The sequence below is a fragment of the Petromyzon marinus genome, chromosome 73, assembly GCF_048934315.1.
Source record: "Petromyzon marinus isolate PM22_M1 ecotype Great Lakes invasive population chromosome 73, UKy_Petmar_22M1.pri1.0, whole genome shotgun sequence".
NCBI lineage: Eukaryota > Metazoa > Chordata > Hyperoartia > Petromyzontiformes > Petromyzontidae > Petromyzon > Petromyzon marinus.
In genome coordinates, this window is record NC_133739.1 from 5429127 (window position 1) to 5444239 (window position 15113).

Here is a 15113-nt window from a genome sequence, read left to right on the forward strand (position 1 = left end):
GAGCCACTACCTCCACCACCCCCACCCATCATCAGACAAAGATCCCTGTGTCGCCTTAACCAGACTGTTGGGGAAAGTGCTGTTAGTGAGCAGCGCCTTCGAAGGCCGACACAGCACACGAGGGGGTGGGTGGCCAGCACCACGCCCAACCGCCTTTGTCTCCCCAGTGGTGATGTTTAGACACTGCACCAGGTATTCATTTGAGGCTGAGTCGACCTATGGGAGGTCCACGACCGGTTCTGGTAATCGTCACTAATGTTGGCCGTGAGGGGGAATTGAACTTGGACTGCCAGATTCGTAGTCCAGCATAGCGTTAACCGCTACACCATCGTTCTCCATCGCTGCCACCAACAACAACAACGGCCGTGTTGCTTGTGCCAGGCCAGGTGCACTTTGAGGCCGCTTGAAGTGTTGAAAGGCTCGCTGCTGGCAGAAGGTCAAGGGATAGACCCAGGTGCCTTGAGTTGACTGAATGAGATGACTGGCCGATGCACCACCTGTGCTCCCCCTATTGTGCCAAATTGCGTGCGTTTTAGCCATCCGCTGCTCTACTCGTTCGTCGCTCCTCTGCCCTCCGTTGTTGCTGGAGGGCGACTGCCTCCAACAGCCCAGTAGCAGCGTCCTTTACGAGCCTACTCCATAGAGGCCGATCTTGACACCACTGGTACCAGTGATTGCCAAGTCCACTCAGCTCCACATCCTCCTGTTCTGTATCAGTCCAGCTCTTCTCGAGCCCATACCATGCCCGTTTAGCCCCCTCTATCCAGCCAAACAGAAGCTGCTTGGGCATGTCGTGGCTGGGCATGCAGGCTACATGACCCAGCCAACGCAGCATTGGCTGCAGGAGGAGTTCACCGATGCAACTTTGTTGAGTTCTTTCAAGGATTTGTGAGTGCCTCACAATCCAGCCTGCAGGTTAAACCCAGGATGCATTGTGTAGTGTTGAACACGGAGGCACACACTTGACTTGGAGGCAACACGTTTATTACACAGCCCCAACAGGGCTAACTACATAAACGTACACTGGTTCAACATCTACGTGATAACTACACTGTTAACTAGACCACAACAGGTTAACTACATAAACGTACACACTCTAGACCCTAACAGGGTAACTACATAACCGGGTCAGTCAGTAACGCCCTGACCGACCCACGATGCCGAGCGGAGACCGAAGATCGGAGAGACGTGGCGCTGAGGGTTGATTCCAGAAAACAGCCCAGAACACTCCCGTGTCTGGCCCTTTATGCGCCTGAGCATGGCCTCGCTCCGCCCTTGACCACGCCCCCTTCGATACCTTTCCCGAAGGATCTCGACCGAGCATCACGTGTCCCTCAAGCCCCCCTCGAGCCCCTTTCACTACCCTGTCCCAGTCACGTGTCCTCCCGGGTTCACCCAGTGTACCATGTCCTGACTTGCCCTCTCTCAGGCCGTCACCAGGACTATGCCCCCTAGGGCCCTTTTGCATGCCGTACTCTGGCCCCAGAGAGAACTTCCAGATGCACAGTAACACTTATAACAATGCCTGGCGCTAATACCATAGCGACACCCTTAATGTCACTACAATTGTAAGCAGGTTTATCTTGAATATTTCTAACCAGCAAAGATGTTCCATTAGAGCGGTACACGTTTCGCAATCAGAGAAGGGAGAGTAGTGTGGAGTGACAGAGCAGGTCGGTTTCACACAGAAGTACACAGCCAATGAAATTTATGCTGCTCTACTGATCCGGAGTGACAACTCTGCTGTCAAACCAAAACTGGTCATAAGCACACCGCCCAAGTACGGGAACCCCACCACTCCAAAACTGCCCCATCACTCATTGGGAGTTAAGTTTTGTTTGGGTTGATGATAAGATTCCACCTTAAGTTCAGCAGCAGAGTCTCCCCTCCTCTGAGTGAGCAGCATTTGCCAGATCTTCAGCATACATTCACGTAATACAGGTAGTTATTCATCCCAATAATTCAAATGTATAATGCGCATTCCATCCTAGGATCCCAAAGCGCAATGCATGAAAAGCAGGAAACAGAACCAGGGACAACCGACCAAACTAAAGAGGGAAGGCCACTTTAAAGAGATGGGTTTTCAAAGCAGACAAACATATCTATCATATCTGCCAGATTTCAAGTGGCAAGGCATTCCAAAGCTTGGGTTCCACGCTAACAAAAGCCCAATCACCAAAAGAGCACAATCTAGACCTGGGAATGCTGAGCAGTTGGAGAGGACCTTGATGGAATATATAAATGTATTAGTTCCTGAAAGTAATGTGGGGTAAGCCCTTTTAAAGCCTCATAGGTTAATAGCATTATCTTAAAATCCACTCGGAATTTGACTTGTAGTCAAATAAAAGATATGAGGACTGGTGTAATGTGCTCATAGAATGGTGTACATATAAGCACGGTAGCAGCTGCATTCTGAACAAGCTGCAGTCTGCCCAGTACTTTTCTCGGAATCCCAACCAATATGGGCATTCAGGTATAACTGTTATATTTCTATTTGAACCCGGTTTGAATTCGTGGTGATGAAGCGTAGCTAACTAGATAGTCTCAGCCTTCTCACCGTCATCTCCCCCAGAGCCACAAACGGTCGTCATCAGGAGGATGATCACGTAGATAGGGAGACATACTCTTTGGTTCTTTCGGTAAAGTAACGTAGGTAGAAAAATCATAAAAATAAAAAAATATATCACGACGTTTCGATCGCAACACAAGCGTCGTGATATATTATTTTTTTATGTTTATTTTGTTTTAATTTATACCTACGTGACTTTACCGAAAGAATCAAAGAGTATGGATTCCTGCAGTCACGAAAGCTTCAAATCAAGATTAGATAGGGAGAGTTTAGAAATGTGCCCCTTCGTTTCAACTGCCACCACTGCAGGACGCTGGAATCGAACCCGCAGTGCAAGTCTAGTGTTCTGGTAAATACTGCACCACGTCAACTACCGGATATGATAACGGACATGTCATGAGAGGTCTGATAGTTTGAGACCCACATTATCACACAGAAACCCACATTGTCACATAGAGGCCCATAGACTCGCATAGAGACCCACAGACTCGCATAGAAACCCACATTATCACATAGAGGCCCACAGATTAATATAGAGACCCACATTATCACATAGAGACCCGCATTATCACAGTGACCCACATTATCACATAGTGACCCACATTATCACATAGTGACCCACATTATTACATAGTGATCCACATTATCACATAGTGACTCGCATTATCACATAGAGACCCGCACTATCACATAGTGACCACTATCACATAGTGACCCGCATTATCACATAGTGGTCCGCATTATTACACAGTGACCCGCATTATTACATAGAGACCCACAGACTCATGATGGAGAAGTTTTGGAGAGAGTGTAGAAACTGGGTCTCGATGTGAGTCTATGGGTCTCTGTGAAGACATACTGAGATAATTTAGTAGCGTTACACGAGACTGACTTCAGTTGCTTCTCCTTGTGGCGCATCTTATTGTGGTCATCACCGTTCCCATCTGCACTGCTGCTGATCCCTGGCTCAAGAAAATTGAGAATCAGAAGAAGACATTAAAGCTTCACCTGCCAGGATGCAGTACACAGGGCTTGTGCAGTATTCATCATGGGTTCCTAGGTCCCTGCACAGTTTCTCTTATCTTCCTAGCTCAGGAGTCAGCAAACAAAATAACAAGAATATTTTTTTTACACGCTTTCATTAACTCACTCTTATCTGTTGTTTTTGTCGTTGTCGTTATATCCTCAAATCTTGTAACTCAATTGTAACCCACTTCCCAATGTGGTATCGACTGTAAACTTGGTGTACTTATGTCATACTGATGACAATACTATATTCTATCATAAAAATATATATTTTTAAACATTCTTTTTTTATATTATGTTTCGGCTTGGGTTTAATTGTCCACGGTCAACTGACGTTGGCTGTAATTGGCCACGGTCCCCTTACGTTATGCAAGCTTCGGGGCCACTTCTTAGAGTCGTGGAGTTCTGCCATTGCTAGTACATTTCAAAAAAGCGTGTTTTTAAAAAAAAATTACATTTATTTCAGAAATCGGTTAAAAAAAACTTCATATTTCAAGAGCCTCAATGCACTGTGTGGTGAATACGAGACGGTCGGTCCTTAATAAATAATGGAACGAAGCAGAAGTCCTTAAAGAGCCGCATGCAGCTCTGGAGCCGCAGTTTGCCCACCCCTGTCCTAGCTACTACTACTACACAAAGAAAAGACAAAGAGCCCCTGCATAGCCTTAACGGAATATTGGGGCAAGTGCCGTTAGCGAGCACCTATGAAGGCTGGCATGGTGGGTGGCCAGCACCACGTCCGAACCTTTATTATGAATTACGTTACTCGCGAAAGCCTACGACGTGGGAAAACGTACAAGGCTGTTACTGAACACGCATGTTTTTTCTCCAGATGTTACCGCGTCCTGCCCATTACTCCTTTTGCTCTCTGCAATTCCTCGCTCCTACTGAGAACGATTATTTAAGGGCGCTTTATACATTTAAATTATTATAATTATTGTGTCATCGTGCAATAATTGCCCCATGTCAGTCGACTTCCCAAGCATACGGATTCCTTTCACATTCGCAATCTCACTACTTTCTATTCTTGCTTCTTTTCTCTCAATGCCTCAATGTCCTCCCTTCTGAACGGCGTCGCCTTTGTCTGTAACCACGCCAAGGGCACTCGGGGCTCAAGGCAACATTAATGCGAATCTGTGAAATGCCATGAAAGTGCATCTTAATTTAGAAGCAGGTACAAAGACAAGATCCCCCGTATAGCATTAACAGACTGTTGGGGCAAGTGCTGTTAGCAAGCACCTATGAAGGCCGGGACGGTACACGAGGGGGTGGGTGGCCAGCACCACGCCCGGCCGCCTTTGTCTCCCCCGTGGCGATATTTACGCATCACACCAGGTACTCATTTGAGGCTAAGTCGACCTAGGGGAGGCCCAGGACCGATTCAAGTAATTGTCACTGGTGTCGACCGTGAGCTAGAATCGAGGTCGGGCCGCCAGGTTCGTAGCACAGCACACTAACCACTACACCACCGCTCCCCGCTACACACACCTAGACATTGTCTTAGAAAGCTGCGCATGCGTTTGAGGCTTATTTAATTCGTTGTTCATCACTCTCCTGCAGGTGGCTGTTTGGTGTAGAGCTCAAAGTATAAATTGGCACTGCTGAGATTTAACTCCATGGAGCTGCTTGTGATAGTGAATTATGTCAGCAGGTCATGGTAAATCGTCCGTAGGTAACCTGGCGATTCTCCGATAGCCACTGACCCTTTTCTGGCCCTGTTTTTTATCATTTCTTTATATATTTTACGGCCTTTTGACGATTTCGATCTGGGTTTGCTGTGCTTGTGTGTTTTTATTCATTATTTCTCTTTTAAAAAATATCGGCAAATTTCATGTTGATATTAATTGTGGAAAAAGGGGCATAAACAACAGTAGTAATTCATATTCTTAGTTTTTTCGGTAAAGTCACGTTGAAGAGAAACAACAAAATAACAAAATATATATAAAACAATAAAAAATTCTCACGACGTTTCGACCATAACTCAAACGGTCATCATCAGGTGTGTTGGTTTGCATAAATTTATTTTTATTTTTAAACGGCACATTTATTTATTTATAAAAAAAACGTTGGCGTCACGCGCAGCGATTTGGCAGTTTGCCCAGGACTAGTCCATCTATTTTTTTTAAAAGAGGAGGGGGGAGACGAAATTTTTTATAATGTATGCTGTCTGAAAGCCACTGTAAGCGTGAACAATCAATTAAGAACTGAAATGGTTTATCAAATCTTTCCAATGATTGCTAAGATAGAATCCATCTTCTCGGTTGAAATTGTCTCTGTGCTTGTATATGTGGATAGCCTCATGAACGAATCTCTCATGGAAGCCAGATGGCTTACAAAGAACCTCCGTCTTGGAAAAGTCAATGGCATGTGAGCCTACTGAATTAGAACAATGATCTGCTACGGCCGAGGTGTTGGTCCTACCGTGTTTAAGGTCTGCTTTATGTTCACGAATGCGGTCCGTGACTTTACCGAAAAAACTAAGAATATGAATTACTGCAGTCACGAAAGCTTTAAATCAAAACAGTAGTAATTTTGAGGGTTGCTTCTTTTTTATTCATCAGGCAGAAAGAGAGGAGTTTGGCTCCATTTTCTCTCAATGCAATTCCCTCAATATTATAGGGCACCAATGCGGACTTTTAAACATGCTTTAACAGTGACAGAAAGATCGACAAATAACTCAATCCGGAATACAGAAAATCTTAACAGGATTTGGAATGTATTAACAATGCTTTGGTTCATTATGCACTATTGATGCACTATGCAAAAGGACACGAATAAACTGTAACGGATGCTAATTTCTCAATAACCAAGTACAACCAACTCTTCAAAATTCTTAACATCTTCACAGCGCCCCCACGCATCGATTAAAAGAGAACACCGAGTACAAACAATTCTCAAAACTCTCGGCAACATTAACAGCGCGCATCAGCACAGCGCCCCCCTCATGTGAACAATTACAGAACACCGTGGCAACCAAACAGAAACAGAAAAAAACGCGACGACCGTTCGCACCAACCCTTATGCACGATCCACTCCTGGGTGACGAAACAACACAACAGAAGTCCAGGGTACACAACGGCAGTCTCAGGACTTCAACAGCGCCCTGAGCAACTCAACGCAGTTGCAATATGGGGACTTGGTTGTCACTATCAACAGCACTTTAAACAACTCAACGCAGCTGCTGTTTTGATCACGAATTTTATTCTCTCGGCAGAGCTCTGAGAGACTCCACGTGGCTATAGTCTCGGGACTTGGCTGACGTCCCCAATGGCACCCCGACCAACAAAACGCATGCACAGACTTGGTCCTGCCGTAACTACTGGTCCTCTCCAGGAGTCCTCCTAGTAACGGCGAGCGTCAAATCGTACGTCCTTTCCTGGGCGAATGCCGACTGCCTCGACCAATATAAGAACTGATTCTGCGTTGAGATCTGAACTTGGAGACCTGGCATAACACACTAATCCATACTCAATAAATGTCAAAGCGAGAATAATTGTATTACACTGATCGATAATACGAAGTTAACAGTGAAGCCGAGTTTAATCTGACATGCTCACAGCAACTGCATAACGGCATACGGGAATAATTGTATTATCCCGATTGATAACTGACCCTCGTCAACGAGGCAGGGCCTAATTGTCATAACGGCTCGCATTAGCATAAGCACACACATTCACATAAACAAATATGGATATATCTCGAATTAGCATAATTTATGCACATAATTACACTCATTAACATAACTTCAGATAATTATGCAAATTTCAACTTTCATTTACTTTTGTATTATTTTCATCAAATTTTCATAACCCACATATACAACACTACACAGGTAAGAGAAATACTCCACACATTCAAGGGCCTCTCCATCGACATAGATAGTCGGGGGGATGTTTGGCTCGTTAGATGGCGTTTGGTAGAGGACCTTGGTTTTGGTGATGTTCAGGGTTAACCCAAGGATATTACATGCAGAGTTGAATACATCGAGCAGTCGTCTGCAAACTACAGGTCGTGGATGTCCTTTGTGGTCAGCTTCTTCTTTACCCGAAAACATCCATGGTTGAAGGGCTTCCCGTCCAGACGGTACTGGATGGCGATGCCGATGCCATATGAAAGGCGGCCATGGACGAGGAGGGTGACCATGACCATATAGATGGTGAATAAGGTGGTGATAATCACGCAACCCTGTCTAATACCCGTTCGGATCTGGATAGCGTCCATTTCAGATCCCCCACTAAAAATGGTGGTCATATCGTCGTTCGGGAGCCGCAGGATGGTGACAAACGTCATTGGACATCCAAGCCGTTGGAGGACGTTCCAAATGAATTCCTGGTTGAGGGAATAAAATGCCTTGAACAGTTGTTGATGCTGCTCCTGACACTTTCAAAACATATGTTAGGCAATGAAGACAATATCTACAGTACCCCGGGATGGTCAGAATCCACACTGTATCTCCGGCAAGAATTTCTCAGCAACAGGACTCAGACGAATGAGCAGGATGCAGGCCAGGATATTTCCTGCTATGGACAAGATGGAGATCCCCCTGTAGTTTCTACAGCATTAACTTGTCCCCCTTCTTGAAGATTGTTACTACGGTCGCATTCCTGAGGTCGCCGGGAAGGTCTTCTTCGTGCCTGATCCAGAGGATCGGCTTGTGGAGCCTTTAAGTGAGCAGGTGGCTGCCAGTTTGGAAGACTTCAGCTGGGATGCCATCTGGACCACAGGCTCTGTTGGACTTCATCCGCTTGATGACACGCCTCAGCTCACCGATTGTTGGTGGCTCACCGAGATGGTGCTCTATGGGGGTGTTGTGGTATGGCTTGGAGGGATTCATTCGTCACGGTGGATTCCCTGTTCAGGAGCTGTTTGAAATGCCCTTTCCAGCATTGAATGATGGCATTGTCGTCCTTCAGGAGCTGGGATCCATCGTGTGACATGATGGGGTTTTGTCCTGTAGACCATGGTACAAAGGTTGTCCTTGTTACATGGAAGAAGTTCCGCGTGTCGTGCTGGTCGGCGTATCCCTCTACCTCGTTTGCCTTTTCCACCCACCAGCTGTCCTTCATGGCGCAGATCTGGCATTGAATTTCAGACTTCAGTTGGTGGTCTTGCGTCGTGTCCTTGGATGGTTTTGGCAGGCGAGGAAGGCAGCGCGCGCTTGCACTCCAGGAGGTCGCGGATCTTGGTGTAATTTGCGTCGAACAAGTTCTCTTGTTTTGATTTAAAGCTTTCGTGACTGCAGTAATTCATATTCTTAGTTTTTTCGGTAAAGTCACGTTGAAGAGAAACAACAAAATAACAAAATATATATAAAACAATAAAAAATTCTCACGACGGTTCGACCATAACTCAAACGGTCATCATCAGGTGTGAGTTATGGTCGAAACGTCGTGAGAATTTTTTATTGTTTTATATATATTTTGTTATTTTGTTGTTTCTCTTCAACGTGACTTTACCGAAAAAACTAAGAATATGAATAAGTTTTCTTGTCTTCGGGGTTCGTAGCCAATGTTCTGGGCACATGAGTCGAATACAGTGGTTTTGAGCTTGTCCCATTGTGCGTGAATGGTGGTGGCCTCTGGTGTGTTGAAAGGTTTTCCGTGGCATGGAGTTGTGCTTGAAGCTCCTTTCGCTTTCTGGGGGCCTTTAGGGGCTGAAAGATTCAGCTTCTCTGACCGGCCTTCCTTTGTAAAAAGAATGTCTCTCAAATCACTGGCACGGACGATGACATAGTCCAGAAGGTGCTGGTGCTTGGACCTGGATTGCTTCCATATGGTCTTGTGTTGGTCTTTCAGGCCACACTCTACCAGGAGGAGGATGCCGTTGGGATTGACTTTTACCACCCTGTCCTGACCAATGGTTCTGCTCCATTGGCCAGGTTGTGGTGACGTCTAACCTGGGCATTGAAGTCGCCCAGGAGTATGACCTTGTCGCTCACCGGGATGGCAGTGAGGGCATCATCGAGATCGGAGTAGAATTGCTCCTTGATGCTATCATCCATGTCGAGGGTCGGGGCATAGGCGCTGATGACTGTTACGCGTTGTTTTAGCTGAGGTGGAGGCGGAGAGTCATCAGCCTTTTGTTTATACCTGTGGGGAGTTCCAGGAGCACATCAGTAATTTTATTTTTGACTGCAAAGCCGACTCCGTGGATCCGAGGTTCACTGTCCAGAAGGTTTAATACCCTCCTCTCACTTCCCTCAGTTTCCCCTCTTCGGGACGTCGTGTTTCATCACTGAGCAGCAATATCAATGTTGTGCTTCGCTAACTCTCTGGACACGATGGCCGTTCTTCGTTCAGGGGAATCACTCGATGTTCTACACGAGTGTTCTTATATTCCAGGTGGCATATAAGAACACTCGTGTCCAACGACTATCACACATGCACCACCTACATGCAGTGTCTTGACCGAGGGCTTTCAGGTTCACAGCCATGCCCCCTTCATCGATCGTCCATCTCTGCAGGATTTTCCCTAACCTGACAAAAGCTGCACTTAAGGAGTTAATTTACGTGGGGACCCCGGGGCATGGGTGGGATCCAATGGCTGGGTCTAGTGGCATGGTGAGCCGCGACTAGAGCCACTTCTCCCGCTGCAGCCTTCGTCCGCCGCCTTCACAGCTGTTGAGACCCAGTCTCTGCCCGTTCGGACGTTGATAGACTTCTTGGATCGATGTAAGGTTGGAACCCACCCTTTAACCTTGCCGCCATGGGTGACTATACCAGGAGCACGAGGCTCCTGACAGCTTCGCTCTCGGGTTACGAAAACAAGCAAACCTATCCACTACAAGGTCACTCGCTCACTCACCCACTTACTCAACCACTCACTCGCCATCCCGTGCGATACAACCAGAGGAGGAGCTGCTGCCACGACTCACTCGCTTCCTCAACCTCTCACCTATTCACTCTCTATCCCATGCCACACAAACGGCACTGCTCGCTCTGTGCGGGCCCCCCTTGCACTGCCCTGGATCTTACAATGAGTGAGCTGCGAGCGCGAAGATTTGCTCAGCACTGGGAGGTGGAGGGGGGGGGCATTGCCTCTGGGGTACAGACACGAAGAGAAGATTCCGCAGTGATAAAACTGTTATATGAATAGTTAACATGCCTCATGAATGGTTACTTGTCATTCAGTAGTAGCTAACATTCCACATACTGATAGGTACCGATAATACTGGTAGGAACCTCCTGGTTACACCAGCCCACAGGGGATTATTGTGTCCGTCCGTCCGTCGTGCATCCAAAAATGGGAGGGGTGGGGCTGGGTGGAGAGGGGAGGGTGGGGAGGGAGGGGCTGGGTGGGGACGGTGGGGCTGGGTGAGGGGTGGGAGGGGTGGGGCTGGGTGGGGAGGGGCTGGTCACCCCGTGGTGCCCTTGTAGAACTCAACGTTTAACCTACTCGCGCCGGCTTGTGCCCGCCCTCACAGTCGGGAATATTTGCGGAACACACCACGTGGTGCCGCCCTTGACCCTGGCCATTGACCGAGCAACCCAACGTTCCTACCAGCTCCCTCCGCAGGAGAATGTGTTTGAGCAGTGGGCTGGCAAAGGGCTGAAACTACAATAGTTAACTGTAAACAGACAATGATGATTGCTTGTGTTGCAGTCGAAACGTCGTGAGAATTGTTTTATACTTTTACTATTTTATTGTTTCCCTTCAACGTGACTTACCGAAAGAACCAAGAATATAAAGACGAGAGTTTGTGAATTCACAAGGGTTTTATTGTAGACATCAAACTTAAATAAAAACGAGGGTGATCGAGTCAAACGTTATTTATTAGAACCGAGTTTTTGCTGTGAAATCGTATTTACAGGGCAGACGAACCAAAGGAAGCCACTTCAACACAAATAATGTTAACGACAAACGGAGATTTAAGGAAATCTACACCAGCCGCGGCATTCACCACGGGGGAGGGGGTGGGTGGGGGGGTGCGACTCCATCGGCGCTGCAATAAAACCAACGGAGACAAAATTCGCGTTGTGTTATTTTGTTGTTGTTGGGGGTCTGGGAGAGAGAACCATGAACTTTGGGGAGGACTCATCCACATCTGTGAACTGTGGGGGTGAGGCGGGGAAATGCAGGGGGGGGGTATTGCGGCATCTCCTCAGGTCCCCCCCTCTGCGTAGGTCCCACTTACTGAGTCGACAGCGACTCTATGAGACGTCACCCCCCCCCCCCAACCACCGTCGCGATCCAACGATAGATCCCTGCGTTCAACTTTGCGAGCAAGCCATCGGCCGCCCCCGAGAAATCGATGGCCGTCACTCAAGCGCTGGAGTCGTTGGTGGTCTCAACCCGGTGACCGACTGCCTGGGGACACAGCTGCTGCACACAGGGGGCTGAACCTCTGCGATCGCTCATCTTACTGCCGACGGACATTCGCCGCCGAGCCGATCGATCCCTTGCCGCGTAACAATTCCCAATCCTGTTGAGGGCTCGTGTTTTTAATCTCGCGTCGTGCTCTGCTCTAGCAAGCGGTCTCAACCAGCTGTCGTCTCGATTGTATTGCCCCCGTCCCCCATTTGCACCATCTCGTCAGCATCGACCGATCCCGTCCGTTAACGTTCAGTTTGTGTATTTCCCAAGCGTCGCAAGCGAGCCACCCGCTGTGTGTGTGGCCAGCGAGACGATCGTACGTAAATGAGATCCCGACAACAATCTCCACACGCACACCGTCACGCACGTCAACAAATAGAGTCGTCGTCATCGTCACACGAGTCAATTCATTCGGCGGCACAGGCTTTTTCGCTGTGCGTGGTGGGGGGGACCAATCAGTGGCCCACAGAGTTGCCTACACAGAGTCGCTCCACACAGTCAAATGTGTGCCCACACACAGTCACCCCCCACAGTCGCCAGCCACATAGGGTCGCCCCCCCCCCCCCCACACACAGAATCACCAGCCCCCCACCCCCAACACAGAGTCGCCCACCAGAGTCGCTCCACACAGTCAAATGTGTGCCCCCACACAGAGTCACCCCACACAGTCGCCAGCCACATAGGGTCGCCCCCCCCCCCCCACAGAGTCGCTGTGTGCCCCCCCACAGAGTCACCCCCCACACAGAGTCGCCCACCACCACAGAGTGTGTGTGTGCGGGCCCTATAAGTTCGTCACGACGGACGCCGTCTCCCCCGGGGTGTTCTCTAGAACTTCTCCCAGAACTCCTCATTCCATCGTGCCGGGCCCCAACGTGCTCCCCCTCATCACCCACCCTCCCGTGGGCAGCGGATCGCTGCGTGGGCCTCCCAAACCGCGGGGTCGCTTCAAGCGTCCGGTGCTCACCGCCGCCGCCCTCGAAATCAAACGCAGCAAACGAGGACATCGCGACCCCACCGGGGAATCGTCACCACCACCACCACGACAACGACGACGACGACGACCACGACGGTAGCTACGACAAATAATGACAACAACGTTACCGCCACTCGCACCAATTTGGTCACTGGGGGGGGTGGGCGCCGCTCTCGCTTGGTAAAAAAAAAAAACACATGTCGTCGTGTCTTCTGATGCTGTCCGTGGTCGGTAGCTGCTCCTCGCTCCATCTCCATTATCCCATCGTGCTCCTCCCCACCCCTCCATGCCCTCCCCCCCGCACGAAATTCACGGAGCACTCCCCCCCCCCCACCCACCCACCCCCCCTTACACCCACCCAGCGCTTCCCTGAGAAAGCACTTTGATATAAAAAAAGACAGCCGCCCCTGGTCCAGGTGATGATGCTGCGGCTTTGCGATGACGTTGTTTGCTGAGCGACGACGCGGCGGCTGAACGACGACGCTGCGGCTGAGTGACGACACTGTGTCGGGCCCGGCTGAGCGACGATGCGACAATGCTGCAGCAGCGGGCGCATTCACGCATTGCGCTGCTGCTGCTCCTTCTGCTGCTGGTGCAGGGCCAGGATGAGCTCTTTGATCTCCTGCCTCTTGTGGCGAGTGGCGGCCGGGGGGAACCACCCGTCCAGGCGCATGGGGAGGTCGAAACTTGTCACGGGCGTCTCCACACACACACACACACCACACACAAAGACAAACGTGCTGTTAGCGGGCAGCGTCAATGAAGGCTGGCACCGCGGCACACAAGGGGGTGGGTGATCAGCACCGCGTCCAAACGCCTTTGTCTCCCCAGTGGCGATGTTAACTACACACCGCACCAGGTACTCATTTGAGGCCGAGTCGACCTAGAGGAGGCCCAGGACCAGTTCAGGAAATCGTGACCGGTGTTGGCCGTGAGCGAGAATCAAACTCAGGTCGCCGGATTCATAGCACAGCACGCTAACCGCTACACGTCCGCATGTAAACCTCAGACAACAACAACCGCCAATCACCACTAAGTGGCGGTGACATCACCACAGCGCTTGTGCAAGGCTAGGTGCACTTTAAGGCCACGTGAAGTTTTGACTGCCCGCTGCCAGGAGGTGGCATGGGTTGACTGAGATGACTGGCCGATGCACCACCTGTGCCCCCTACTGTGGCAACTTGCCGTATTTTAGTCGCCCGTTTCGCCCCCTCTATCAGGCCAAACAAAAACTGTTTAGCCATGTGGTGGCTGGGAATGCAGGCGATATGACCCAGCCAATGCAGCCTTGCCTGCCGGAGGAGCTCACCAGATCTTTCAAGGATTTGCGAGCTCTTCAGACAATCCAGCTGGGGTAAACCCAGGATGGATTGTAGGTAGGCCAGCCCAAACGTTTCTAACTGGCAAAAATGTTCCATGAAGGGAGGTCCACATTTCTCAAGCAAAGAGAAGGGAGGGCATGACCGTGACCGAGAAGACCCGAAGCTTTGTGTGGAGCGACAGACCACGCGTACACACACAAGCACGCGCACACACACAAGCACGCATGCACACACGGCCAGGTTCAATCCACTACGGGATGAAGGGGGCCTCCCAACCGTCATCAGACAGGGTACGTGTGGAAGTGTGTGTGTGCATTGAACTTCTTTCGCACCGTACGTAGCCAACCGTGCTAAATCGCAGGTGCATCGGCTGCTGGACAGCGGGTGTGCTTCTCACCTTGAGGAAACTCTCAACGTATTGCAGCAGGAAGACACCGCAGTCGCTGAAGTTGTCCTGCTGAGGCAGCAGCACGGAGCACGCGGGCATCGTGTCCCTGCTGAAGCGCCTCCGCGTGCCCCGCCTTGCCTCCCACTCCTCCTCCAAGTACCTACATAACCAACAACCACCATCACCACCACCACCACCACCAACAAGAACAACTATCCCCACCACTACCATCAACACCATCACTACCATCATCACCACTACCATTAACACCATCATCACCAATACCATCATTAACAACCAACATCGTCGCCACCACCACGACCATCACCAACAACCACCATCGTCACCACTATCATCACCAACGACCACCACCATCTTCGTCAACAGCACCACCACAACCCCCGCTATTGCCAACACCATCATCACCATCACGACCATCCCCACCATTGGCAACATCATCATCACCACTATCATCATCATCACCACCACTATCATCAACACCATCGTCATCACTATCGCCAT

At 49.5% G+C, this 15113-nt stretch overlaps 1 protein-coding gene across 3 annotated transcripts in view; it reads right to left on the minus strand.

Annotated features, from left to right (window-relative positions):
* Nucleotides 1-11291: 11291 nt before the first annotated feature.
* LOC116957376 (uncharacterized) overlaps nucleotides 11292-15113 on the minus strand; it is an 81123-nt gene continuing 77301 nt past the window's right edge. For all 3 annotated transcript variants that reach the window (XM_076055863.1, XM_076055862.1, XM_076055864.1), the window contains exons 23-24: nucleotides 14601-14751; nucleotides 11292-13581 (exon numbers count right to left, since the gene is read on the minus strand). In XM_076055863.1, the coding sequence (XP_075911978.1) occupies nucleotides 13438-13581; nucleotides 14601-14751 (295 nt within the window). In that variant the 3' untranslated portion in view covers nucleotides 11292-13437. The remainder of the gene's footprint in view (nucleotides 13582-14600; nucleotides 14752-15113) is intronic.